This window comes from Ceraceosorus guamensis, assembly GCF_003144195.1.
Source record: "Ceraceosorus guamensis strain MCA 4658 unplaced genomic scaffold IE81scaffold_8, whole genome shotgun sequence".
Taxonomy (NCBI): Eukaryota; Fungi; Basidiomycota; class Exobasidiomycetes; order Ceraceosorales; family Ceraceosoraceae; genus Ceraceosorus; species Ceraceosorus guamensis.
Window position 1 is genome coordinate 451,329 of NW_020290003.1, and position 25,954 is coordinate 477,282.

The window sequence follows — 25,954 nt, forward strand, 5'->3', positions numbered from 1 at the left end:
GTGCCTTCGACGCTACACATTTCACTCAGTCAAATCGTCACGCTACTCGCAAAAGTCATTTGATAGCTACGCCGCGCTCAGCAATGCTCGATACGAGACAACATAGCATCGATCGAGTGCTTCGATGTTCGTGATCATTGCGAACAGTCTAAGCTTTGCCAGTCTCATCTCGGACCTGGCAATTCGGAAGGGCAGATGCGAAAAATTGAGTCGTGCCCATCGAGGTCAGTTGGCACGATCTTTGCTCAAGGTACCCGCGTGGAATTAACCTCACTCACCTCGCTAGAGCTGAAGCTCAAAATGCCAGCCTCATCGAGCTTGGCGACCAACTCTTCAGCCTCTTCGACCGGCATTTCTCCGAGCACCTTGTTCACCTTGTCCAACTCTTTGCTCTTCAAAGCTTCCTTCATCTCATCAGTGAACGCCGCGAATATATCCCATCTCTTCTGCAGGAACTCTCTGACTTTCTCTACATCCATGCCCTCTGTTCCTTCGCCCTCCAACTCGATGTGATCAGGGGGTGGACCATCGGGCACCTCAAAACCGATGATGGTGGACGGATCTTCGGCGACTAGCTGAATCTGTTCTTGACCTGCTCCATCCGCTGACGAGCTCGTGTTGGATTGCTCGGCTGCCAATTGCTGCGAGCGCGTGTATATGCGGGCAAACGTGCTCAGCACGTCGTTGAAGTAGACCGCTGCGGCCCGCCCGTCCGTTCCTCGCATGCTAACAAGAAAGAGAAGAACACCGAATCAATGTTGACCCAAAGCTTTGGGACCGCATCTCACACGCTTCGATAATGCCACTCACCGCTGGAAGAAGAGCATCACGCCGTCCTTTCCCAACTTGTCGCAATACTGGAGCATGAGGCCCTTTTCAGTAGCTCGCCTGCCTCTCTTCCGGTCTCCGCGCATACAAGCCTGGAAGGCTTCCACCAGTAGCGCATCGGTTACGCCAGGTCTGATGAGTTCCTTGCGATTGTCCCTCAAGAAAGCATATGCTTTCTCAAAAGCATCGACCGAGAGATCTTTCTTGGGATTCCAAGTCGGGGGTAGAGAGGCGGTGGCGAATGGGATGGAAGAGGAAATGCAGGGTGGATCCAGATCGATGAATCGGGACATTGTGCTCGAGAGCGTAGGCACCTCGGCATCGTCGTCTGGATCTTCCGTGGCTGCTTTGCCTGCCGGGGCGGCGACGCTGGAAGAACTGGGAGAATTGATCGTCTCGTACGTCGTCTCTGTCTTTTTTTGCGAAGGCGTCTTTGAGGAAGGTGCTGCTTCCTCAGCTTTGGTGACATGCTGCAGAGGTTTGGGATTTGTCGCAGCGTTTTCACATCAGTCGCAAGAGTGGGCAAGCCACGTCACATTTGCTGCTCAGCAGCGGACCACTCACTCCTGAGCTCCAGCCTTCTTTGATGCCCTCGCTGGTAATTTTGCGCTTCTCATCCTCCTTCAGCTTGTCCAATTCCTGCTTCGCATCTTTTGTTCTCTGAGCCAACTTTGCGCGATGATCCTTCACAGCTTGACTGAGAGCATCATCCAATTCCAGGCCTGACTTGCCCTTTACGCGAGATTCCTCGTTGATTTGCAAGAGCAGCGAGAGGACCATGTCTTCGGGCGAGGGAGCAGAAGAAGCTCTGCCGGAAGATTCGCGCTCCCCTGTCAAGCGCGAAACGAGCTGCGAGTAGGAAGAGGAGCCGGTGCTTCCAAGATCGTCGATGACCTGTAAGGAGCACGCAAGAGCACACCGATAGGTCTACGTTTAGCTAGCTCCGTGCAACGCAGAGCGAAGAATGCTAGCAGTGCTCATAGTCCAGAAAAATGGCCATGCCAGGCTCACCTTGCTAAGCTGACCATCCAGATTCGCATTCAGTTCCAATTCCTTTTGCAAGCCTTCCATATCAGCTTTGGCTTGAGCCCGCTTCTCGTGAATATCCCTCTGCTTCCACTTGATGAAGGACTTTTTGTCCACATTGGGATGGACCTCTACATCGCTATCGTCCGAAAGCTCCAAAGCGTCCCACTTGGCATAATTGAGCGGCATTTTGGGCAACGTTAAAGACTGGCTGCTCTGAAGAAAGGATAGCGAGAATTTGAGGAGGAGTGAGGTGAAAGACCACCGTCCCTTGTAGCAACGGTGCGCGAAGCACGCGCCCAGAGGCAAAGCAAAGCCATGGCAGCCCGAGGACCGTGCACTGGCTTACTCGTGCGAGAGACCATGATACCCCGCGCCGCGTGCCAGCGACTCGATTCAAGATGAATCTTGCAGCCGCGCCAAGAAGTCACGACGATCTCGACTCCTGACCCTCATTCGGGCATCTCTCTGCAGCAACCTTCTCCTGGCTATCATATGCTTTTCCACATAGAGCGCCTGAGAATCTTCCTCGCTGCACATTCGAGTAAGCCTACGCTGTCCTACAGCTCCCTAAACTTAGTACCGCGAACTGGCGCCCAGGCAGGCTTAGGGAAAAGAGTCGACGTCCCAGTTGGCAACCGAGCCTCGACCCTCGCTTGCACTGGCGCCAAATCTAGAAACCACATAGACTACAATGCGTTTGCCGACTCTGCGCTGCTTGCCTCTCTTGGCCCTGATAGCTTTATCTCTTCTGCAAACCGCTCATGGAGTGAGTGAAACTACTGCACTTTCTTGGCTGCATGCGCATCCTCCGCTCGGAACGCTCACGACCGCTCCCCTTCGCTCGCAGCTCTACTTTTACCTAGACTCTGACGCCAAGAAATGCTTCTTGGAAGAGCTACCAAATGATACAGTGGTGGTGGGACACTACATGGCCGAAGTGTGGGACAAGGCGAGCGAAAAGTTCATCATCAAGGATGATCTGGGTATTGCGATTCAAGTCAAGGTGAGTCGCGAGTCAGCTACGAGCGACTTCGAGAATGAATGATTTGCTCAACTATTCAGCTCCACTCTTCGATGCGGGTGCACACGACAGGAAGTGCGCGATGATCACGTAGTGACGTCCACGCGAGGACCCTCGGAAGGGAAGTTTGCCTTCACATCCCACGAGGCGGGAGACCACGAGATCTGCCTTGCCGTAGCGCACGTAGGAGAAGCGCACGGGGGTCATTCCGTTCGAATGCACCTCGACGTAGTGATCGGCGAGTCCAAGCCGGACAATTCCTCGCGTGATAGGCAGCACATTGTGGATCTGGCGGGAAGGGTCAGGATGTTGAACGACAGGCTTAGGGATATAAGGAAGGAGCAGCAATTTCAAAGAGAGAGGGAGGCTGATTTTAGAGACCTTAGCGAACTCACTAATAGCAGAGCTATTTGGTGGAGCGCTATTCAGGCCGTCGTCCTCATCGCTACTGGCGTGTGGCAATTGAGGCACTTGACAGTGAGTAGAGGCAAGCAAGCAGACAGAAGAGCGGCTCTGCAAAATGCGACAGGTTCGCCGATGCTGAAGATTCATCCTTTCTCTCTCCCTCACACAGGTCTTTTTCAACGAAAAGAAGCTGAGATGAGGCACTGGAGCATGTCGAACGGGTCCGAAAATGTTTCTCGCTGAACCTGTTCATGAAGAGGGCGACACAGCGCGACAATGCCAGAAATTCACATGACTTGCAGCGCAGAGATCCATCTTGATGCGAGAACGCAACGTCTCCCTACGTTGCACCGCCATCATCGCAGATGACATCTCTGCTTCTTGACCACAAGTGGACCGGCGATGCGTTGCAAATGTTTGGCTCAGTTTCACGATTGAGCTGCACAAGGGATCGCCGGAACTCGTCCCGGACTGCAGTCACACTCTGCGATATTCCACAGCGGATGCTGCCTTGCGTAGCAAGTGCGGACTCGTGCCAAGGGACACAATGTGTGTCCTTGACACTTTCAAGCCCCGCGCAGCTTGTGACTGCTGATCGCGCAGGGCTCGCTTCGGTCGATGCGTCAGAGCTCACAATATCATGTCCGCTCGGATTATTTGCGTGTGTTTATATATTCCACATAGCATATATGCTTGGAGAGCAAGTCTTGGTCGGGCTCAAATGCACGGATCATCAAGTTGCGCATCGCAGTACCGTCACTTCTTGACCTTCTCGCTGTGATGAGAAAGGCGCCGGAGAGAGGGAGGAACAGGAGATCGATTCGGTCAGGTCAGCATTGCCGTGCGGGCAGAAATCACAATAGCGTCTTGGAGTAGTGCGACAGGGGCAGATGCTACTCACAGGAGCTCGGGCACGGCGTTGTACAAGTCTGCAACGAGACCGAGATCAGCGATTTGAAAGATGGGAGCTTCCTCATCCTTGTTGATGGCCACGATCGTCTTGCTGTCCTTCATGCCGGCCAAATGTTGAATCGCGCCGCTGATTCCCACAGCGACGTAGAGCTCTGGCGCGATGATCTTTCCGGTCTGTCCGACTTGTAGGGCATTGTCGGCATAACCTGCATCTACTGCTGCTCGAGAGGCTCCGACAGCCGCGTTCAATGCGTCGGCCAAGGGCTCAATGTACTTCTCAAAGTTCTGACAGGCGGAAGCATGGATAGACCGGCAATCAGCGCATACTTTTCGAGGCTTGGCGAATTGTAGCGCGCTGGCAGCTCACCTCGGCAGATTTCAAGGCGCGACCACCGCTGACGACGCGCGGGGCAGTGGCGAGGTCAGGTCGCGAAGACTGGTTGATCTTCTCGCCGAGGAAAGTGGTGGGAGCTGTCAAGCGGGGTGGGGAGTATAGCGCGAGAAGTGCGCCGAATTAACGATCGTCGTTGCGCTGCAGCGTGACTAAAAAGCCGAGACCGCACTTACACTCGGCATCTTTGGCATCGACTGCTTCAGCTTGAGCACTACCACCCTCGAGCGCAGCCTTGTCGAAAGCGGTACCGCGAACAGTAATGACCTTGATCTTGTCGCTAGTCTTGACCTTTGCAATAGCATTTCCGGCATAAATCGGTCTCTCGAACGTGTCCTCGGAGTGAACAGCGACAATGTCGCTGACTTGGCTCGAGTCGAGCAGAGCTGCAGCGCGTGGCAACACGTCCCTGCCCACTGCTGTGTGGCCTGCGATGAGATGGGTGTAGCCTTTGGAAGAGACTAGCTCTTGGAGCAAAGGAGCGAGGGGCTCGGGCAGGCTGGATGCGTACTTGTCTCCGCTAGCGTGAAGCACCTTGCTCAGACCGCTGACCCTGGTTGATGAGGAGTGCATGGGGCAAGCGGGCGTGAGCAGAGATGTCGACTACGTCCGGCTCAGTCCGAGAGCACTGCTGCCTCGTGCATGCGCGGCTGGAAGCGATCGAGTTGTCCAAGTTGGCAGGACTTTGCGCTCAGCTCGACAAACTTGCGCGCAAAGTCTCTGCTGTGCGCACCCCACCCGACTGGCTGAGCTCCTGCTGAAGCCATGCAGTAGCATTCCCAGCGCTGATCCCCTGCTGAAGCCATGCAGTAGCATTCCCAGCGCTGATCCCAAGCCGAGAGCGGCCGCCGAAGATGCGAGCATTGGGCACTCACTTGGTAGCCTTCTCAACCACACCGTCCGTCTCTCCCTGCTTGCCCACCACAATTCCATGAACCTCCTTGCCGATCTTTCCTGCAGCCGTGAGAGCGACCAGACTAGCAGGGTTGATGTTGCCTTCCTTGTGCTCGATGAACAGCAAAGTGTTTCGAGAGATGGAGCTTGCTGAAAAGGAGCGAAGAGGTGTGGTGTGCATGCGCGCTACACCTCGAAGGGAGATGCGCGCTGGTGTGGCCAATGCGATCATCTTGGTGGGTGTATATGTGTGTGTGTGTAAGCGCGCGCGGAGGAGGAGTCGACGTGCGCAAGGGTCGAGCGGAAGGAAAGGAGTGAGGCGGACGGTGGTGGCAGATGGGATGCAATGGGACTGTTGTTGGGCAGTGGTGGAAGGGAAGCGTTGAATGCCCAAGTCGTCTTTGAGCAGAGTGGCTGGAAACATCATCATCGCAGGACCGCATCAGCCATCGGCATGCAAGACCCCCCAGTCAGCTAGCTGTGACTTGACGTTCGTTGCCGCACACACCGTATCGGGCATCGCGGGCGCAACCGGTGAAAGCTACATCAGTGAGTCGCGAGTTGGTCACGAGTACCGCGCGCGTTGCGCTGCTGATCATGCCGCCTGTGCTTCATAGATGCCTGCTGCATGTCCGTTCGCATCATCTCATCTGCCTGCCTGCCTGCCCGCCTGATGCATGCATGCAACATCATCAGCAGAAAGCCTCGGCCATCTGATCGCAGCCATGCCATGCCAAGCGCGGGCTGGACAGGTGCACAAAGCGCGTCGGCGGGGGCGCAGGCTCGCATCACGCGAGGCGCGCATCGCACAACAAGCACGCACGTGGAGATTAGCTGATCCTGGAAAACGGCTGGGAGAGAGGGTGCAACCCCCCTGGTTCATCGTCATGTCCGAAAGCCGAGGTGTCCAATTGAATGGATTCGTTGTGCGCTCAATCGTGATGGTACGTTTGCTTGACTGGCTCTCGGGTAATCTCCCATCACACAATCTGAATCGATCACCGGACCGCGCACAGGGCTTCAAGCACTCGATAGTGGGCCACAAACGTCATCGGCGAGTGAGCGTTCATCGACTGCCTTTGGTAATGACCGCTCAGAGCAAGGTCCGCTCTCACCAACCGACTCAATCTCAAATCGAAGCCGCACCTCGAGCGCCTACAACAACTTTTCGCTATGATTGTGATCATGACAATCCAGGGAATGGTGACTAATATACAGAATTTGCGAGGCGACGTGCAGACGAATGCTGGAGTGTTGTCACGAGGCGATGATGAGACATGAAGTGATCGAAGGAAGATGATTCGATGTGCGGCAACAGATAAGCTCAATGTCCATGGTGGCCCACCAATCCTTGTAAAGCTTTGGGAAGCATGCTACCGAGCAGCAATATAGCTATGCGTCCCGTGCGTCCAAGCAGCGGTCGTCTTCTCACCACCGACGACTCGGCAGAGAGTGGCGCTCGTCTGCGGGGATTGCTATTGCTAGGTGCCGAGCCCACACCACCAGCTTGACCGTTGGAGCGACTTTGGCTGCTGACTTCTTCTTGGTCCGCAGATGGCGCCGTGGCGTGGTTCACAGCGTGCATGGCCACAAAGAGGAAGGTGCCTGCGCTGAAAGTCAATGCCGTTCCAATGTGCTCGGCGGCAATGCCACCTCCCTGCGCTGGCTCATTCCGCAGGAATACAGATAACACACCGTACGCTGTGCGACAACAAGGCGTACCGAGTCAGCTTCTACGGGCTCCCCGCAACGCGAGACGTGTGAGCCTCTACGCACTGATAATGGCCCCTAGAGGCGTGCTGAGTGCGAAGATCAAGATGGCTTGCCTGATAGCCCTTCTGTGCAGCTTTTGACCGATCAGTAGAGTACACAAACCAAACGCGGCCGGCTGTGCGTGTGTGGAACACCGCCAAAGCAGATCCGGGCTGATTAGCAACAATGATCGAGGTCGTATATAACGAGACGGGTCGCGACCACGCTTGCTCACAGCTTTGTGAATCATGATTGCTAGCCATACGATGACACGCAGAGTTTCGTCTTCACTTCCTGCGCTCGCCCCCATAGCGATGCCATCAGCAGCGGCGTGAATGACCAGTCCCGCAACACTGGCGAACGCTGCTCTAAGGCCTCTAGCTTGCGTGACATTTTGGCCCCTATTTGCGCTGCCTGAAGATTCTGAATGGGTAGCAGTAGCAGCAGATCGGTGGTAATCTGCTGGAAGAGTCTCGGGTGATGACGTCTCGTCTTCACAACCGACTGCCTCTGGATCGTGCGCACTGCTTCGCCTTTCCAATCCCGGCGAGGCAATGCCTTTGGCGGCTTCCACAGCGACTGACGCTGCATCTTGACCAGCGTGGGAGTAGCACAATGAGCCCGAGCGGGTCAGTCGCCACGATTCTGGCCTGGGCAATCTAGCGCGCTGATTTTCTGTGCCATGCGAGGGGGCTACATGAGCTCCTGGCGAAGCGATCTGATCGATGCTACAAAGTCGCGCCTCCCAAGTGGTCAGCATGCAGGCCAACTCGACTCACTGCTCTCACCTCCGCGCCAAGCCGGAGCTCAGGCGCGGGATAACAGTCAACTCACATGAACATGATCATGAAGCCCGCGAGGATAGCTGCCCCAACCGATGCCTCTGCATCGATGGATTTTGGCGAGTCCGCAGCAGCCTTGAAGAGACTGCCGCCGCCGCCTCCTCCGCCGCCCAACAAACCGCCCAGAGCGAAGCCATGTTGCCTTTCAAGGCCTTGCGTCGATACGCTCACTTCCATTCGGGTATCGCGACGATCGAAGGCTAGTGCTCCATTCTGAACAGCATACTGCGCTCTGAAAAGAGCCGAAACGCCCTCTGGCAATACGACGGTTGTAGCAGCTCCAAGCAGCAGTCCCGCTCCTAGCACTTCCAATATCCTCAATGAGTACTTAGATAGAGGCAAGTGAAGAGGCAAAAGACCCACCAAGAAGGTGCCCACTGCCATGAGCCCGCATGGGATGAGCAAGAAAGTGACGCTGCTGCTCATCGTCCGATATTTTCTGGGGAGAATGAGCGATGAGGTGGAGCAGCACGCGTCGTCTGCGCAGGCTTCGGGAGCAAGAAGCGAGAGTACCACGAGATTGGCCGCTGCTCGGCTCGACGCTGATGAATTTCCGATCCGTGGAAGGGCTGTATGCTGTAATCGTGAATGTGTGACCAGGCGACGAGGATATCGAGGAATGCGCCGATAGTGTAGGTGGTGGAGACACCTGTGACTCTCAAATCTTGTATGGTGCGTCGCTGATCACTTGGTCGCGCAGGTATGACCTTCGGGGCGTTGTCAACGTCTTCAATCAAATGAGGCGTTGTCAAAGTCTTGCGTCAAACGTGTGCGGAACAGTCACGAGATCATCCGGGAGTAAGTGCGCAAACGCATATATGCATCATGAGTCTCGAGCGAGTCAAGATTTGGGCCCCACGGCCCTTATCCTGTCGACCTGCAGGGTCGTCGCGTGCGGCTTGCTATACGAGCATTCAAAATTTGTAATCAAATCATAATGGAGCCTGAATTCGAGCCTACCACTCATCAAATTCAAATTCCAACTCAAACTCATGACTCAAGACTTGACCACCGCGAGGGTCGCCCTACGCAGAAATCACGTGGTTGTGGCACAAACTAGACTTTGGCTTCCAGACCGAATCGAGAATGTTCGAAGCCCCTTCTTCACTGGGACTTTTCGCTATCTCGACTGCTTGTGTGAGAGTCCAGGCAAATTCGGTGGCCGAGCTTCAGAAATGGCTCGCGATTGATGACTTAGCTGGATGCTCCATCTACTGTAGCAGATGTTGACTGGCAACGAACTAATTCAACAATTGTGCCAAGGTTTGGATGTCACCACCAGTAAAAAGTCAAGAGTGACGGCCAGGCGCGGAAGGGCGTGGCGGGCGCGTGGATCCGCTCATGTCCTCATGCATCTCTCGTACGGCAAAAGTCGTGATCTGCGGCGACTGCATGCGCGAATGCGCGCGCCTGCTGTGGGGATTGCCACGTGGTTTGGGTTGTCTTGGTGGGCGAAGTGAATCAGCGAGCACAGAAGCGCGAGCGATAACTTCGAAGATCCCTGCACGGCCACTTGCCTACTGTCACTTCATCCACCTTTTCTTCGCCAAGCCTCAAGAAATCCGGTCAATTCGTGCGTATCATCGGCATCAATGAGGGGCGGCGCTCAAGTCGCAGGAATGTTGCGCGAGGATGGACGAGCAGAGGGCGCAATGGGTTTCGCAGCATTTTTACCCGCGAGGCTGACGCAGATGTCTCTTCTTCACCTCTTTTCCCTCGTCATCTTCTCCGGACTGCTTCTCGCATGCGGCGTTCTTACCTGGTTGTCTCCTCGGTGTTTGCTTGCTGTTGGGCACACTAACGATTGTAGAAGATGGGTCTCTCTCGTGACTCGCGCCACAAGCGCTCCCACACTGGTGCTCGCAGAGCCCACTACAGAAGTGAGTCCACTGGCGAAGCTAGAGCGCCTGGTCGACATTGTGGCAGCAAAGCATGGGGCAAGATGTTGGTTCGCAAGGGGCGCACGGATGGTGACTGAGGTGGAGGAAATGCAAGGAGGGAGAATGACGGCCACAGAGGAGATGATAGTTTCATCAAGGTGGAATGTGCGAGGACTCCGCATGATTTGCTTCAATATTGTCACGATTGGAAGCTGACACAAACGCTATCGCCACTTCGTATTTAGAGAAGCGCCAATTCGAGCTTGCGCGTCAAGCCGCCAACACCCGTATTGGCCCCAAGCGCATTCACGCTGTCCGCGCTCGCGGTGGTAACATCAAGCAGCGTGCTCTCCGTCTCGAGAGGTGAGTTTGGTCTAACCCAGACTGCGGTGAGATTGTGCGGAGCGGCGCCCACACAGTCTCGAGGACAGCGAGGAAATAAACGGAGCGTTGAGGAGAAAGACACCATGGGTCGGTGCATGGAAGGAGTCGGTTTTGGAAGGGTGCTGCCAAGCGAGCCGCAGTGCATCGCATAGGCCCGGAGAAACGCAGCCTCCTTTCGTACTTGTTCGATTACGGCGCTGACGCTGTCTTCTCTGGCGATTTTTAGCGGCAACTTTGCATGGGGCTCTGAACACATTACGGCCAAGAGCCGCATTCTGGGTGTCGTCTTCAACGCCTCCAACAACGAGTTGGTGCGCACCAACACTCTGGTAAAGAACGCCATCATCCAGATTGATGCCACTCCTTTCCGTCAAGCGTACGAGAAGCACTACGGCAAGCCCGTGACCACCAAGCGTCGCGCTGCTGGTCAAGGTGCCGCCGAGGCCAACGAAGACGAGAGCAAGAAGAGCAAGCACGTGCTCCGCAAGCTCGGCATCCGCGAGAAGACCAGCAAGCTGGACCCTCTCGTCGAGCAGCAATTCGGTGCGGGTCGTCTTTACGCCGCCATCTCCTCTCGTCCTGGTCAATCCGGCCGTGCAGACGGCTACATCTTGGAGGGCAAGGAGCTCGAGCACTACGTTCGTCGTCTCCGTTCTCGTGGTGCTGCCAAGCAGGCATAAATGCGGACAACACGGTTCCTCCTGTTGTTCCTCTTCTGTCACCCTGCCCAACCGGTTCGCCCACCTCGACTTCCCTGTACTATTCTACTCTCAGTTTATGCATCGATCAGCTGATTTGCTCACACAACCCGAGCATTCTTCTGTCGATCATCCTTGCGGTACGACAAGGTGCCCGAGGAAACCACTCATCCAAGCATGGGCGTCTGCTCATCGATGCGCCCATGCTCAGCTACACAACCATAAAGCCAAAATCGGACATCTACGCTTTCATGTCGATTGTCTTGACCAACAACACGCTCATGTCCCCAATGCAATGGTATCGATCCTGATCTGGATAGTGCTGAGATGTGTACGCTCTTGCGTCAGAGGAGGCGGAGAGCAGCCTTGGCGTCACGTTGGCGTCACGTCGGCATGCTTAGGCATTGAGCGCCAAGTCATGCTTGAAGCACGGCTCTGACCGATTCTGACCCACTTTTGAGTGGATAAGCTGCAATCAAGTGACTGCTCAGTCTGACCTTCGGCCCGCGCTTCCGCTCGCAAAGCGAAGGCGGTACACTTTGTCGCGCATGGTGTTAGGCAAGTCTGCCCAGTGCTCTTTTTCCGGATCATCGAGCACCTCACTGGCAGACAAGATGAATGGCCGAGGCGGACTTCTGTGGGGGGTGGGGGGGGGGATATCTAAAAAGAAAAGGCACGAATTCGAGTTGCGAGTAAAGAAAGAGGCTTGCATGCCTGCATGGCTGCATCCATGGCTTGCGAGGCGCAAATTTGCGAGGGACTCACGACTTTTGCGAAATTGAGACGTTGCGCGTGGGCTAGCTATAGCAAGCAGCTAGCATGCGTCGCCGGCGCGAGGGGGGCTGGCTGCCCCTTTTGCTGCTGAATGGGGCTTGCCATGCATGCATGGGGCTCAAAAAGGGCAAGTTTTGCCAAGAGTCAAAGAGGGTTGGTTGTTGATTGTCCTGAATGAGGAAACACGGATTGGATGAGAAGCTGCACTACGCGCATGCAGCGTGAATGAAAAATTGTGATGGATGATGGATGATGCCTGCCTGGATGAGCGGCGCACGAGCCGCCATGAAGCCTTATTGACAGCATTCGTGATTGGCATTTGTCTTACGGGGCGGGGGAGCAACGATAGACTCCTGACTGCATGCATGCCTCCATTCACATCGCATAGACTCATCAAGACTTGACTTGACTCTGCGACTTGACCGATCGAGAAATATATACTCGAGACTTCCTCAAGACGCGCGACGGTGTCTCTACGCTCTCAAATCTGTGCCTGTTATACCCGTCGGTATGCTCATTTAATTCGAAGACATGACGCGCGCATTATTACGCGCCTCCCAAGCTTTTGTTACTGTGATTGTTCGACTCACGACTTATTGTGTGACTTTTGCTGAAGCTCTGGCACGCATGCGCGTGCCTGCCTGCCTACGCGTTCACGCACGAACTCGCTCGTCGGCATGTGTTTGTGTTGTGCTTGCACCGCAACACGCAACACACCCCCCACACCAATTATATAATAGAGCTGGCTGGCATGTTAACGCGGGGGGACGCGTGCGTGGGCGGGCATATATAAAATAATTGCAATCGTAAATCAAGAATGTGGATCATCACGAATCACTTAATCTGAAAGAGCGTCGCTGACGAGAGGCCGGCAGGGCAGGCAGCGCGCAGGCAGGCTTGGCGAAGTGTGGAATGTGTGGCTGATGATGATGACCTGCTGAGTCGGACTCAGACTGAAGACTGCGAATAAGCCTAGCTTTCGGACTTGGATCGAGCAGACCGATTGCGGCAAGTATATGCTCATGAAGTGACTGCATACTCAGCAGCACTCCATTCTGATTCTTGCTGCTGGCATGCGTAACCATTCACGATTGGCGCGTCGCGTCTTCTCTTCTCTTGGCTCGGCGGCTTGTCTGCGGATGCTGCAGCCAGGGAATTCAGCAGGCATGGATCGCTCGCGCTGCATATACTGACAGGCAGGCACAACTCCACCCCCTTTCATTGCCTTTCTTGCCCCGCATCCAGATTGCCGACTTGCCACAATGTCGAGATCGAGAGCGAGGAGATGAAGGAGTGACGAGCGGACCCGTTCAGACACGCACGCATGGAGGACTTGCCGATGCCGCCGGAGGCGCGTGCAGGTCATTCATTCACTTGACTCACATCGCTCTCGATGCACACCAAGAGCAAGAGATGGCAGGCAGGGCATGGCTTTGTCATATAGCGGCGGCAGCAGCAGCAGCAGCAGCAGCAGCAATTGAACGCTCAAGCCCCACATGTACTCTGTAAATATCACCGCACACGTACACACACGATGCCGAAAGGGAGCCGGTGATGAGACAGCCGTCAATCGTCACCTGTCTCGCAAGGCCCATGCTGGCAGGTTGGGCACTCGACCAGCAGCAGCGGACCCCGCCGCTGTCAGCAGCTAAGCTCGATGCTGGAACGCGGCATTGTATGTCCGCGTATAGATGACTTGAGTTCTGCGGTGCAGCGACGACCCTGAGGGCAGGGCACCTACGTGGTGTGGCGATTCATTGGCTCGCGGTGACGCCCACACTTTCGCCCGTGGTAGCACTGCTGTCAGTCGTGAGTCAGAGTGAATGCACAAGTCACAGTGCGGATGGTGAGCCATGTGATGTATAAAGATCAGTCCGATAACCTCCTCAGGGAAGACTCCCCTTTCACATTCGTTCTTGCTGGCCCTATCATCGCCTCTCACCTATTTGCATCTGCACACCTCCTTCACCATCGCGAGCTTCGCATCATGTTTTGCTTCTCGAAGACAGCTCTGCTCTTCGGCTTGGCAACACTGGCAGCGTCCGCTCCTATTCCCGTCAAGCGAGAAGTCGGCGTGCTGCAATGCGACACGGTATGGACGGGTACGCTGACCTTTGAAAGTTCCAGCAGCAGCAGCAGCAGCAGCAAGGGCAACGCCGGTTTCGTCGGTGTCAAAGACGGTCAAGGCTTGCCCGTTCTCGTCACCAAGAATGCGAATGCCGCCCTGACACCGGTGGAACCGCAACGATTCGACTTTCAAAGATGCACGAGCAATAGGACGCCTGGATTTATGGGATACGCAGATACCGATCAGGTCGTCTATGGACATTTGAGCCCCGTGAATGAAGAGGAAAAGTGCGTCACACGGACTGCCGAACGCTTCGTCAGCGATGGCTGCAGCTTGAGCGACGATAGGTGAGCATCTCCAAGACATCTACACTCTTCCACCACCTTTTTGCTCCCCCAACGCCATCCCACAAGAATCAGATACTGAAGTCAACTCCCCAACACCGCGCTGTCCTCCCTCCCCCCCTCCTCTCACGCAGTTCGCAATTGCTTCAGTATTTCAAGCTGAATGTGCAGAGCGGCAAATTGAGCTTCGTGGGCGTGGAAAAGTCAGCAGAGCCTTCTCGGCGCAACACAAAGTACGGCATCCAGATCAGCTCAAAGAAGCACGGCAAGGTGGCTCCAAGGAAGAATCAGCCAGATCAAGTGACGCTAAAGCTTTCCAAGTGAAGAGCCCAACGCGCTTCTCCCATCACGGACCACATCTCATCGTCGTGCCCGGTCCCTTTCTATCCCCCCCTCCCTTCTGGGGTTTTTTTTTTTTTGTTTTTTTTTTTTTTTGCCTCGCGTCACGCCGAGACATTTTCTCCTCGCAAACGTCCACCAAGAACAGCTAGCCTCTCGCTGCAGGGCACATATGCCTTGGCGTCAAGACTTGTAATTCGATCTCCCACTGCTCCGCCCTCGACTCACGACTCACGACTCACGATCTTCCTTACGCACGCTCCGACACGTTTCTCCCCGAATCAAGACTTTTTGGCTCCTTATGATCTCCCTCCTACTGTAGATTTTCCGACTCCACGCAGCATCATATTGTTTCCCATACCTTCAGCACCCTCGCCCGTTCCGTCGTCTCTCGCTACCCCTACTTCGCCGCACGATAGGGGACCCGCCTCATTCCCACTCACACGGCGCGCAATCCGCAAACGAGGCCAACTTCCCGCCAGAATGTCTGAAATGTTCTGATTCACAATGGATACATGTGCTCATTATCGAATAAGGGAGCGCAGGCTTGAGCAGATTTCGGTGTCGACCTGTGGCTGAATCAGGCCCAGGAAGGTTGCTAAGCTTCGTAGCTAGGTGGACCATAGCCCGTCATGCGAGGCAAATCAGCATCTCGATGATCCGGCTGAGGATGCTCCGAAACTGGCCCAGCGTCGTCAGCCATGACCCGAGGGTCCAGGGCAGCGTTGGATCGGGGCTGCGCGAGCATCTCGTAGCCTTGCGGCGGTCCCCTGTGCTCTACACCGGGTGCAGCTTGATCTGCGTCGAGTGGGTACGCAGGTGGCAAGGCGTGCGCTTCATATTCGGGATGCCTAGAAAGCTCTTCAGTAGGATGGACACTTCTACGGTCGGATGAGTCATGCTCTGCATTTCGAGAACGCAAATCATACGTATTGTGCACAGCTGAACCTGAGTGTCGTTCTCCGCCTGGAGGAATGACGCCCGAGGGATGGCGCGGCATGCTGCGAGGTACTTCATAAGGCGGAATACCGCCTCCGGCTGCAGTGCCGCGCGAAGAAGCAGGGCGACTACCGTCGACGTACGGGGGCGGTTGAGGTGTGCCATTGTTGGTGGGCGGAAGAGGTCGTGGCAAATCTCTGCCAGTCGCACCCACGGACGATGCAAAGCTCGGAGGACTGTGGCTCTGCGCCACGCCATGTCGCAAGGCGCGACCAGATTCACCTGCCAAGTGCGAATAAGAGGGTTCTAATGATTGTAGCCTCCCATGATGCTGTGATTCTGACCATTCCGGCAGAAGTGGGGGTGAAGGAGACGTCTGGCCCACTGTGGCTTCCAGCAGCTCGCCAGTGTTCCATTGTCCGGGCATGCGTGGTCCAGACACTTCGACCAATCCAGATTGGGGCGACTGTCTAGCTCCGGAGCGGACTTCTAGATTGTCGCGAGGTGCATAGCCACTTAGATCTGAATCGAGTGGAGGTCCAGGGTCAGAACCGTGATGCGGGAGCATGGCCGCAGATCCAAATGCTGGCGGCAAAAAGGCTGCGTCATCCCCAGAGCGAGGGTCTGAGTGATGTCTCGGCATTGCTATGCCCACGCCAGCGACCTCTACTTCCAGGTCATCAATTACCTGCAAATCGTGCTGACTCTCTAGCAGACTGGGTGGTGGCTCTCCAGCGTGCTGCTCATTCCGTCTTGTAGCCACAGCGACGTCCATGGCTTGTAGAGCACTCCTTCTGAGGCTACTATCTGCACTGGAGCCGCTAGGATGTGCTAGAACATCCAAAAGCCGTTCAGCTTCGACCCTATCGGCCGACTCGTCAGAATCGCTGTCCTCGTCCAGACGTCGCCCTATATCCTCAAAGCCGTCGTACTCCTCTTCCGAATCGAATGACTCGAAGGGCAAGTCACCCTCGGCAGCGTAGGGCAGATCCAGGACACGAGCACTTGTGCCTGCCTGGGCTGCTTCTGCGTCCCTCACTGGATGCTTCTCGTTCACAGTGCGTCGAGCATGCGGAACTTCAAGCGGCTCCGCTCCGTCCTCCGCAGGCGCTTCTGCTCCGGCAGCACCTGGGATGACAGTGATCTCCTTCTCTACGCCAACGTCTCTGCTTTCCGAACGTGCACCGCGCATGGAGATCTTGACCCTGACAATGAATGTGACGGTATGCGCCAGAGTCTCCTGCGTAATGCTCTCGCAACCACCACCGCCACCTCTGCCGGCTCCAAATCCAGCACCACCGTGCGGAGCATCGTGATCGGGATGTGGAAATGGCATATTGACCCGTGCGAAAGGTGGATGCAGTGCCAAGCGTAGCAAGATCGGGCGGCTACTATTGAAACGGCAGAGCTTTCCCGATGTGGCCAGCAAGGCTTCCACGCGGCAGCTGTGGTCGGCTGCGGGAGCCAGCTCCTCCTCGTCGAGATGAGAAAGCGCGATTGTGGATGAGGGTCCAGAGACATCCTCTGCCAAGGCATATCCCGGTGCTTCGTCCAAGCCGGATGCTCTCCATGTGCCCAGACTTCCTGCTACGTCAGCTCTCTGTTTCTGATGCTTGTGACTTTGATCGCCCTCCTGCCGTCTCGTGTCGCGCACGTGAATTACGCGCGCTAGTGTGGCTTCGACAGCTCTTAGACGCAAGGCCTTTTCGCTTTGCAGGCCGGTAGGTAGAGGCGGAATGCGTATCCGTATGTCTATTGGCTCTGCGCGACGGAAGAGAGTACGAGCCAGCTGAATAGACAAGGGCACCGGCTCTGTGAGCCGCCACGTATGGGGTCTGAGCTTGCTGGCGCTCGAGCTGCCCTCAGGTTGGAGATTCAGATGGCTGTTGAGGTGTTCTGCGTTTGCGGATGCGACGATGTTAGCCAACGGACCTGGTGGACTGTACCTGGTGAGATGCACTGGCGCTCTCTTGAACACATCGGGGCTCGACATCTGGCGGACCGCTGGCACTAGCCGCGCTTCGAGTGCATAAGTGATCCCGCCCTGGGGCAGATGTATGCAGTGAGGCAGGTCGGGCGTGAGAGGGAACGTGAATGGCATCGTTGATGGGATCTGTGCCGATTCAACGTATGCTGCCGATTCGCGAGACGTTGAAGCTACTGGCGGCGTCATGGCTGCTGGCGGCGCGGACCAAAGCGTCTGCTGAGCGCTGAAGAGCTCTACTCGCTCGCTCGTAGTCGTCTCTTCAGCAGTCAGAGATATTGTGCTAAGAGTTAAAGGGCGTGTACATGAGCTCTATCCCTCGTTGGTTGCCATGTATGCGCTCGACTTACCATTTCGCGTACTTGCCACTGGCACGTATTGCGGGATCCAGCTTGACTAGAACATCGCCCTTGATCCAAGATTGGAACCCTTCCAAGCCGAGATAGCCCACCTGAAAGCTCGTCGCGTCTGCTCGAGGCGCAATGTCGAAGAAGTTGTCTTCAAGATAAGGAGACAGGGGCAGCTGAGGCTGACTGGAGGAGCCAGCATCATGATCGATGAGTGAGGTGGTGCTGGAAGATTCTGCGCCGTGTACTTGGTCGTAGCGAACAGGCAGATGGGTGTATACAGGCGGAGAAGGATCCGCATCCGCATCTGATGGCGGAGGTGGAGGCGTCGGAGGTGGCAACATTGTGCTAGGCTGAGCAGTGAGGAATCATGGGGCTCATCGAAGCCGTGCCTGCCAAGCGAGGATAGACGCACGAACGGCTCTCGCTGGCTGGAAGCGAAAGAGAGCGCCTCAGCGCTGAGCTTGGCCTTGCTGGAGGCTTGTGAATGCTAAGTGGAGATGCTGAAGCGTCTGTTATCGGCAACGATGACTTGATGGTGCTGTCAGCTACTTGGAGAGGCGCAACAGGTTTGGCCTGAAGGACAAGGGAACCGTGGCCGCTCAGCCAAGCACAGCCTCCATATGTGGTAGAGACCTGTTTAGGTTGCTGCAGCTGTACGCGCGGCGCAGTCGTGCCAACATGCACCGCAGGGCTGCATCCAACGCCTCCACAACAGCACATAGTACACGTGATCTCTTCAGCTCACGCGGCGCGGCGCGCCACGGCGCGGCGCGCGACGCACAAAAAAGTTGCACGCGGCTGGGTGACCGCATCAAAGCGACCGGCCAGTGTGTGTCTTTTGAATCACAAAATCGCGACGCCTCACGCCTGCGCGCGGCGGGTCGCGCTCGCGCGTGTTGCACGCGCCGCTCGATCGCTGCGCTGATGCCTGCAGCTGCCGGGTGGAGTGGAAGTTCACGCGATCGCTGCTGGGCGTTACACCAGGATTCGCGACGGGTGAATGGCGATGCAGGCAGGGGAGGGACTCATCAGGATACTCACGTCTCAAACCCTTCAGGGCTTGACCTCATCATACTACTCACACTACACCTTCATCAACGTCTGCCTCTTGGGCATCTCTGCTACTCTCAGCCGTCGGCCGTCCAGGCTGCTTCGGGACATCGCTTGCTTAGCGCACGCAGCACCGACATCCCCCCTCTTCCAGCCGCTCGTCCCTCTGCCTTGCGCCTTCGCTGTCATTGGAGCATTCATCTTGGGCCTGTGCTCGTAATCGACCCATCCACGGCCACCAGGAACTTCATAAACACCATCGACAATGCCTCCTGCGTCCAGCACTGCTGTGAGTTGCTCATTGATGCATGTCAGTCGGTATTGGGAGCTGGGCCAAGAGAGAATGTGACGCGGGACTACTCATCTCGAAGTGGTCGTGCGTGCTCGAAGGACGAAGCAGTCCTTCATGATGCGTCTTGATGATGCGTCTTGATCAATCAGCTTCATCTTCGTGGACTTGCGTCACTACCAGCTGTTGACACGCCGTTTTGCGTGCACTGGTCGGATGCATCGAGAGTCCTCGCGTCTAGCGTAGCAGCCCAGGGCTCTACGACAAGAGCTGGGCTGACGAACCCGTTAGGCACCCAAACCTGGGCATCACGCTCCCTTGATTTCCTCTCCCGTCTCTGTTTGCTGACGGCCATTGTCTCCATTGCGTTCAGGGAGCGAGGCGCGTACCTGCGGGCGAGCCTGCTGCTACTCGTACGACGCGTCTGAGGGCGAAGAACGCGACTGGATCGTCGGCTGCGGCGGGAGGAGAAGTCGGAAGCAGCAAAGTGGCTGGCAAGGCACCCAGCAAAACGGATGGAGCTGCCACTGGCGCTACCAATGGCGCAGGTGCTAACGTGCTTGGAACGCGTAAACGCTCAGCCTTGGGTGACGTGACCAACGCCAACGCTGCCAGGGCCAAGGCTCCGAGCAACGTGGCGGACGGCAAGCAACGCGCAACATCTTCCAACACTGGACTCAAAGAGACGTCGACGGCTGCTGCCACCACGGCGCGGTCTAGGAGTGCGATGGCTCCGACGACGTCCACTACAGCCCCTGCCAGGCCAGCCAGAGGCGCATCGACCGCAGCTACCGGCGCTACGCGCCTTGCAGGCTCACGCGCAGGCTCGTCGAGGATCGCAGCACCTTCAGGAAATGCAACCCGAAAGACCACGGCGACGGACTCGAGAAAAGGAGACAGCGCCGCCGCATCCAATCAGGATGCTACCGCACGTGCAGCCAAACGCCCACGTGTCGATGAGGTCTCCGCCGCCGCCGCCAAAGCTTCTGCTGAAGCTGCAGACGCTGGTTTACCCATCACACACGCAGAGGACAAGGATGAAGGCTGGGAAGACCTCGATGCTGAAGATGTTGACGACCCTCTTATGGTTGCCGAGTATGTCAACGAAATCTTTGTATATATGAAGCAGTTGGAGGTGAGTTGTACGTCGTCGACACGGTCATGCCGCGTTGCTAATGCACGACAAACGTGACCCTGCGCAGATCAATTGCATGCCCAGCCCAGACTACATGGACTCACAGCGGGACTTGACTTGGAAGATGCGCGGCGTCCTCGTCGACTGGCTCATCGACGTGCACAAGAAGTTCCGATTGTTGCCAGAGACTCTCTTCTTGGGCCTCAACATCGTCGACAGATTCTTGTCCAAACGTATCATCAACGTAAGCAAACTGCAACTGGTTGGGCTCACGGCGATGTTCGTCGCCTCCAAGTACGAAGAGGTTCTGTGCCCCTCGGTCAGCAACTGGGTCTACATCGCAGAAGGCGGCTACTCTGAGGATGAAATTCTTCGTGCTGAGCAGTACATGCTGAAGATTCTTGGATTCAACCTCAGCTACGCCAATCCGATGAACTTCCTGCGACGCATCTCCAAGGCGGACAATTACGACATTCAAACGCGAACAGTGGCCAAGTACTTGTGAGTCACATCGAGCGTGGATGCGAGATCACGAAGGTTGGGCGCTCATGCCGTGTATCATCATCACCTCGCCTTCCTCGCCTTCAGCATGGAAATTTCTCTGGTCGACCACCGTCTAATTGCGTCGCCACCGTCGCTCGTCGCGGCGGCGTCGGCGTGGCTCGCACGCAAGTGTCTGGACCGAGGTGACTGGACACCAACGTTGGTACACTACTCGTCGTATTCCGAGGCAGAGCTGTTGTCGACAGCGGAAGTGATGCTCGACTACTGCTTGCGTCCGGTCATTCATCAAAGCCTCTTCAAGAAGTACGGCAGCTCCAAGTTCATGAAGGCTTCTGTATACGTCCGCAATTGGGCCGTCGACTGCTTTGGTGTATTCTACGACGAGGACGACGAGATGAGCGAGATTGACGAGAACGACGACTTGCTGGTTGACTTGTTCGAGTTTCAGGGGTACGATCCTTCCGAAGCCGTTCTTCAACCAAGCACCTCGAGGAAGACGACGCCGCTGATTACTCACTCTCGCGCGACGTCAGGCGCTACCCAGTCTGACGCTGCTGGCAGCGTGCTCAACGACAGCCAAAAGGCCAATGGGACCACTGCAGCTGGTGCGGCTCACTCGCCACCTCAAGACGTGAGCGGCGACTTCAACCGACAAAAGGCGGAGGCGGCGGACACTGATGAAATGGTTGCTGATGACAGTGTAGACCACCTTCAACAATTGACTGGCCAGCGTGCTTATTGAGCGTCCCATGAAGCAGGAGATCGTCCGACTATCAAGGCCTGTGCGCTGGCGTTCCACCATTTACCCACCACGGCATTTCATCCTTTGCGCGCTCATTTCCACGGAGCGGGACAATTCTCCTCGCAAAAACGCAGATCAGAATCATCGCATCCATCCATGGCACGCGCATTTTTCATGACCACCCATGCAGCCAAGTCTTCCTCTTCATACACCGCCTCTCCCCCTTTCGAGCTCACCTCCACAACACACCTCACAATCAATGTAGTACATCTCATCTCTCCGGTTAGATTACGACCAACATTTTTCGCCATCTTCCCACATCGCGGTTTCCTCAGCAGATGACCATACCGAGGCAATACAGATGACCTTCCGAGATGTCGCTGCCTATGATAAACGGCTAGGAGAAGCGTGACGCGCAGAAGAGAGGATGGATGGATGTCGGGTTCACGCTCGATGTACTTGTCTCGATTCACCCCTGACCGAGTTCGGTCTCCCAGCTTCTCGTCTCGATGGCTAGCTGACGAGAAGGCGAACGTTCGGCTTTGCTGGAGCAAGGACGCCTATGGACGTTCACGACTCGAGCTTTGAGCTTTGAGACGAGCCCGCACCACGATGGTCTCGTCACGAACTGCGCTTCTTCTGATCTGCCTCTGACTGACACCTGACAGAAGAGATTCGATGGCAAGAGCAGAGCTCGTAGCTGGCACGTAGAGGTCAGGTTGTTTAATCGGCTGTTGTGTTGTGCTCACGCGCGCTCAGTGTAGGCTCTACCGCGCGTGTGCAAAGCCGTGCAGCTAGCTATGCTCGTACCTACATAGCTTGAACTTGCATCGCATCGGCTTTTTGAGCCGAAAGTACCCTCCCTCGGGTCATCATCATGCATGCATAGCGTTCAGCGAAATTAGGACCATCTTGGGAAGGCGGGGGCGCGATGAAGCCGAACATGTCCGATTCCTATTTTTGCCCACAAACGCAGCTAGCTGCTATTCACTGACTGATTACTGCTGGGCATGGAATCACGAATCACCAATGTGCAAATCTTATCGCGGGCGCGCATGAACTTTGCCGCGCCCATCCGCCGGGTGCGGTGTGAATCTGTGAAGCGGCGAGCGAGCAGCGAGCGGTTTGCTCGCTAGCTCGGCAGGAACACCTCGCTCGTGTCACACACCCCTTTTGCAGCCGAGATTTTGCAGCCGTGTCTACGACCCCCCGCGCCTCCTTCTGCGCCTTTGCGAAGTTTCCAGGATGTAAGAATCAGACCAGATTCGAAGTATGAGGGAGGGGGGGGCGCAGTGGCTCGTCGATGTGTTTGCATGATCTGCGCCCAGGTATGGCGATTGAGGACACGGGCAGGAGCGTCGGTGCTTGAGCGGGTGTGCGGCTCGGTTAGCTATGCCGATAGATCCGATGTCCTGTTTTGCTGGGCGGGTGTACTGTATGTGCGGCAGTGTGAGTGCCTGCACTCACACTCACATATTGCATGAGGTTTGCCCGTCCAGAATCGTCAGTCATGTCGAGCTATGCTGGAGACGGTGCGGTGCGGTGCAGGTTTTCTTTGCAGTCTCGAATGCTGATAAAGCTGGCACACTTCGTTGGTCCCCTTGCCATGGAGAGAGGGAGAGGGAGAGAGACGTCCAACATCATCCATCACGCACGCACCCCATGGCAGCTTTTGCCGACTTTTCGCGTGTCGCCATTCTGCCACACCGTCTTCTCCATATCCACTTGCCCTTGCCGATATCGCTCCATCCATCTCCTCATCGATGTCCAGCGGCTCATCCTCCAACGCTCGACCTCACAAGCCTCCCGTGTTCCATGAACCACCCCGTGCTGATGGAGCTCGCGCTGCGAATGCCAGCAGCAGCAGCAGCAATGGTCTGGCCTTGAATCGATCTTCAAGCAGGAGTCGGCCCGCCACATTGACGCGCAACCCTTCCAGAAAAGATTATCACAATCATGAGGTCAACGGTGGCGCGGATCCCGAATTTGGACACTTGAGCAGATCTGGTACGCACGAGAGCACCTTTGGTCCAAAGCGCTCACGCTCGCGCTCGCAGTCTCGAGGTGCAACAACTCACACGTCGAGCTCTAAGAAGGGTACATCGGCGGAACGTCGCTCGGCAAAGGAAACACTCACAGAGGAGGTGAGAAGGTGGGACGAGGAGGACAAGCAGCATGAAGCTGTTCAGGCTGCCGAGCTTGCCGAGGTCAGACAAGGCGGCGATGGAGAGCACGCCAAGCATTTGTACTCTAGTGCGGCGCGCAAGGAACCTGACGGGTTTCTGCGGAGATCGGAGTCGAGTGCGCGCACGGCGCAAGAGACCGATTTGGAGATGCAAGCTGCGAAAGAGGGTCAGGCGGCTTCTGGACCGGAAATAGAGGGGGCAGCAGAACGGAAAGAAGCAGCGACATCTTCTGTAGAGTCCTCATCCTCGCTCTCGCAAAAGGAAGCGAATGCCAATGTCGTCGGTTGGGATGGATCGAGGGACCCGGCTAATCCTAGAAATTGGAGCCTTCATAGACGATGGGCCGTCATCGTCATCGTATCCACCTACACCTTCTTATCTCCTCTGAGCAGCAGCATGGTAGCGCCAGCGCTACCCCTAATAGCTTCCCAGCTGTCCATCACCTCTTCGGTATCCCAGAGTCTCGTCCTCAGCGTTTTCGTCTTGGCATACGCCATAGGTCCCTTGTTCCTCGCGCCGCTCTCGGAAATGTTTGGAAGGAAGCTGGTGCTGCAATTCTCCAACGCTTTCTTCATCGCCCTGACGGTCGCCTGTGCAGTGGCTCCTTCCGCCTCATCCCTGACAGCCTTCAGGTTCTTGGCTGGTCTTGGAGGCTCGGCCCCTTTGGTCATTGGTGGAGGAGTCATTGGAGATCTGATGGCTCCGGATGAGAGAGGCACTGCCATGTCCGTCTACTCTCTAGGTCCCCTCCTCGGTCCGTGCGTCGGACCACTGGTTGGCGGATGGATCGTACAGGAAGTGGAATCTCACAATTCTTGGAGGTGGATATTCGGTGCAGCTGCCATCGCCGCCGCTTGCGTCGCCACCGTGGGCCTCTTCGTCCTGCCAGAGACTTATGCACCTCGCATTCTTGCGGACAAGGCGAAGAGACTGCGAAAAGAGACGGGAAACTCGGAATTGAGAACAATTTTTGAGAAGGAGGACGAGCCGTGGTATACGCGCATGCGCAGACACTTGGTGCGGCCGTTCATCTTCATCGGCACGCAGCCGGCCGTTCAACTGCTATCGCTCTACATGCTAATCATTTACGGTGAGCCTTCTCCGCACACGTGCCACGCATACCGATGATCCGAAATAAGCTCACACTCTAGCATGTGCTCTTGCAGGCATCATGTACCTACTATTGACGACTTGGAACGAGACGTATACGCAACGCTACGGTCAGAGCGTAGGCATCGCCTCTCTAAACTACATTGCTCTGGCCATCGGTTTCACTCTGGGCGGTCAGATCAGTGGCAGAGCGGTGGACAGAATCTATCGTCGCTTGCGAGACCGAGCGGGAGGCAAAGGAGCGCCAGAGATGAAGATTCCCGTCATGATGTTCGCAGGGCCTCTAGCGCCTGCCGGGTTGCTGATCTACGGCTGGTCAGCAGAGTACAGGGTGCACTGGATCGTTCCCGACATTGGTGGTCTCATCTTTGCCATTGGCATGCTCGCAACCTTTACGCCCATCCAATCCTACATCGTCGACAGCTACACCCTGTACGCTGCCAGCGCCATTGGAGCAGTAGCGTTCCTGAGATCTCTGGCAGGCTTTGGTTTCCCCCTCTTCGCTCCTACCATGTACGCCAAGCTCGGCTTGGGTTGGGGAAACACCATCCTAGCTCTAGTCCTTGCCCTCGTGGGTATCCCCGCTCCTTTTTTGCTCTACCGCTTCGGTGCAACCTTGAGAGCCAAAAGCCCATACTGCGCTACCCCACAAGGATGAGACGGGGATGGTTCCGTGAGCCCCATCGAAACTGCGATCACGCAACTTAGACGACTCCATCCATGTACTCCTAGACTGTTTCATACTTTTGCAGTGCGTTCAGAAAATTGCCATCATCATCGACCACGCAAGCTGATGACCTCTCCCGAGCATCTTGTCCCGATGCATGCCCATGAGCCGGGCGAGTCTGAGTCTTGAGTGGACCGTCGTCGGGTCTTTATTATCGGTATCCAGCAGCGCTGGCTTGAGGGTACGATAAACGTTCGAGATTGGACTCCCGACTGCTCTTCGGCAGGCCCGCGCCAACGCAGCTTCATCGAGCACATCAGCACGCTCCCACTGCACCTGCTTCCCTCTTGCGCTCTCATCCCCATGCAGCAGTCGGGAGGTGTCGTGCCTTTGAGGTGGATCATCTGCTCGACTCGCAAATAACGACTTTGACGGAA

At 56.0% G+C, this 25,954-nt stretch overlaps 9 protein-coding genes across 9 annotated transcripts; 5 read left to right on the forward strand and 4 right to left on the reverse strand.

Annotated features, from left to right (window-relative positions):
- Positions 1 to 44: 44 nt before the first annotated feature.
- IE81DRAFT_320920 (hypothetical protein) lies at positions 45 to 2,119 on the reverse strand. Its single transcript, XM_025513178.1, has 5 exons — positions 1,840 to 2,119; positions 1,393 to 1,722; positions 811 to 1,298; positions 279 to 726; positions 45 to 175 (listed from the first exon to the last, which is right to left on the reverse strand). Exons 1-5 carry the CDS (start codon positions 2,041 to 2,043, stop codon positions 149 to 151), a joined length of 1,497 nt encoding a protein of 498 aa, XP_025372102.1. The 5' UTR covers positions 2,044 to 2,119; the 3' UTR covers positions 45 to 148.
- A 180-nt stretch (positions 2,120 to 2,299) lies between these two features.
- On the forward strand, positions 2,300 to 3,900 carry IE81DRAFT_310097 (hypothetical protein). Its single transcript, XM_025512410.1, has 4 exons — positions 2,300 to 2,623; positions 2,705 to 2,860; positions 2,951 to 3,355; positions 3,453 to 3,900. The coding sequence occupies exons 1-4, from the start codon at positions 2,549 to 2,551 to the stop codon at positions 3,480 to 3,482; spliced, it is 666 nt and encodes a 221-aa protein (XP_025372103.1). The 5' UTR covers positions 2,300 to 2,548; the 3' UTR covers positions 3,483 to 3,900.
- A 14-nt stretch (positions 3,901 to 3,914) lies between these two features.
- On the reverse strand, positions 3,915 to 5,592 carry IE81DRAFT_320922 (electron transfer flavo protein, alpha subunit). Its single transcript, XM_025513179.1, has 4 exons — positions 4,763 to 5,592; positions 4,563 to 4,666; positions 4,185 to 4,480; positions 3,915 to 4,058 (listed from the first exon to the last, which is right to left on the reverse strand). Exons 1-4 carry the CDS (start codon positions 5,157 to 5,159, stop codon positions 4,040 to 4,042), a joined length of 816 nt encoding a protein of 271 aa, XP_025372104.1. The 5' UTR covers positions 5,160 to 5,592; the 3' UTR covers positions 3,915 to 4,039.
- An 850-nt stretch (positions 5,593 to 6,442) lies between these two features.
- Positions 6,443 to 8,861, reverse strand: IE81DRAFT_244284 (hypothetical protein). Its single transcript, XM_025511254.1, has 5 exons — positions 8,438 to 8,861; positions 8,067 to 8,373; positions 7,468 to 7,960; positions 7,257 to 7,368; positions 6,443 to 7,181 (listed from the first exon to the last, which is right to left on the reverse strand). Exons 1-5 carry the CDS (start codon positions 8,466 to 8,468, stop codon positions 6,805 to 6,807), a joined length of 1,320 nt encoding a protein of 439 aa, XP_025372105.1. The 5' UTR covers positions 8,469 to 8,861; the 3' UTR covers positions 6,443 to 6,804.
- Positions 8,862 to 9,887: 1,026 nt separating this feature from the next.
- IE81DRAFT_345322 (putative RPS8A-ribosomal protein S8.e) lies at positions 9,888 to 11,018 on the forward strand (the record flags this gene model as incomplete). Its single annotated transcript, XM_025515904.1, has 3 exons — positions 9,888 to 9,954; positions 10,200 to 10,317; positions 10,565 to 11,018. 3 exons carry the CDS (start codon positions 9,888 to 9,890, stop codon positions 11,016 to 11,018), a joined length of 639 nt encoding a protein of 212 aa, XP_025372106.1.
- A 2,715-nt stretch (positions 11,019 to 13,733) lies between these two features.
- On the forward strand, positions 13,734 to 14,627 carry IE81DRAFT_364629 (hypothetical protein). Its single transcript, XM_025516873.1, has 2 exons — positions 13,734 to 14,225; positions 14,357 to 14,627. The coding sequence occupies exons 1-2, from the start codon at positions 13,798 to 13,800 to the stop codon at positions 14,544 to 14,546; spliced, it is 618 nt and encodes a 205-aa protein (XP_025372107.1). The 5' UTR covers positions 13,734 to 13,797; the 3' UTR covers positions 14,547 to 14,627.
- A 106-nt stretch (positions 14,628 to 14,733) lies between these two features.
- IE81DRAFT_364630 (hypothetical protein) lies at positions 14,734 to 18,463 on the reverse strand. The gene is made up of 2 exons (XM_025516874.1): positions 17,835 to 18,463; positions 14,734 to 17,767 (listed from the first exon to the last, which is right to left on the reverse strand). Exons 1-2 carry the CDS (start codon positions 18,173 to 18,175, stop codon positions 15,160 to 15,162), a joined length of 2,949 nt encoding a protein of 982 aa, XP_025372108.1. The 5' UTR covers positions 18,176 to 18,463; the 3' UTR covers positions 14,734 to 15,159.
- A 390-nt stretch (positions 18,464 to 18,853) lies between these two features.
- On the forward strand, positions 18,854 to 21,929 carry IE81DRAFT_320928 (hypothetical protein). Its single transcript, XM_025513180.1, has 4 exons — positions 18,854 to 19,173; positions 19,547 to 20,308; positions 20,376 to 20,809; positions 20,897 to 21,929. Exons 1-4 carry the CDS (start codon positions 19,150 to 19,152, stop codon positions 21,552 to 21,554), a joined length of 1,878 nt encoding a protein of 625 aa, XP_025372109.1. The 5' UTR covers positions 18,854 to 19,149; the 3' UTR covers positions 21,555 to 21,929.
- Positions 21,930 to 23,153: 1,224 nt separating this feature from the next.
- On the forward strand, positions 23,154 to 25,855 carry IE81DRAFT_320929 (MFS general substrate transporter). The gene is made up of 3 exons (XM_025513181.1): positions 23,154 to 24,830; positions 24,907 to 25,421; positions 25,472 to 25,855. Exons 1-3 carry the CDS (start codon positions 23,318 to 23,320, stop codon positions 25,556 to 25,558), a joined length of 2,115 nt encoding a protein of 704 aa, XP_025372110.1. The 5' UTR covers positions 23,154 to 23,317; the 3' UTR covers positions 25,559 to 25,855.
- The last annotated feature ends 99 nt before the right edge of the window (positions 25,856 to 25,954 follow it).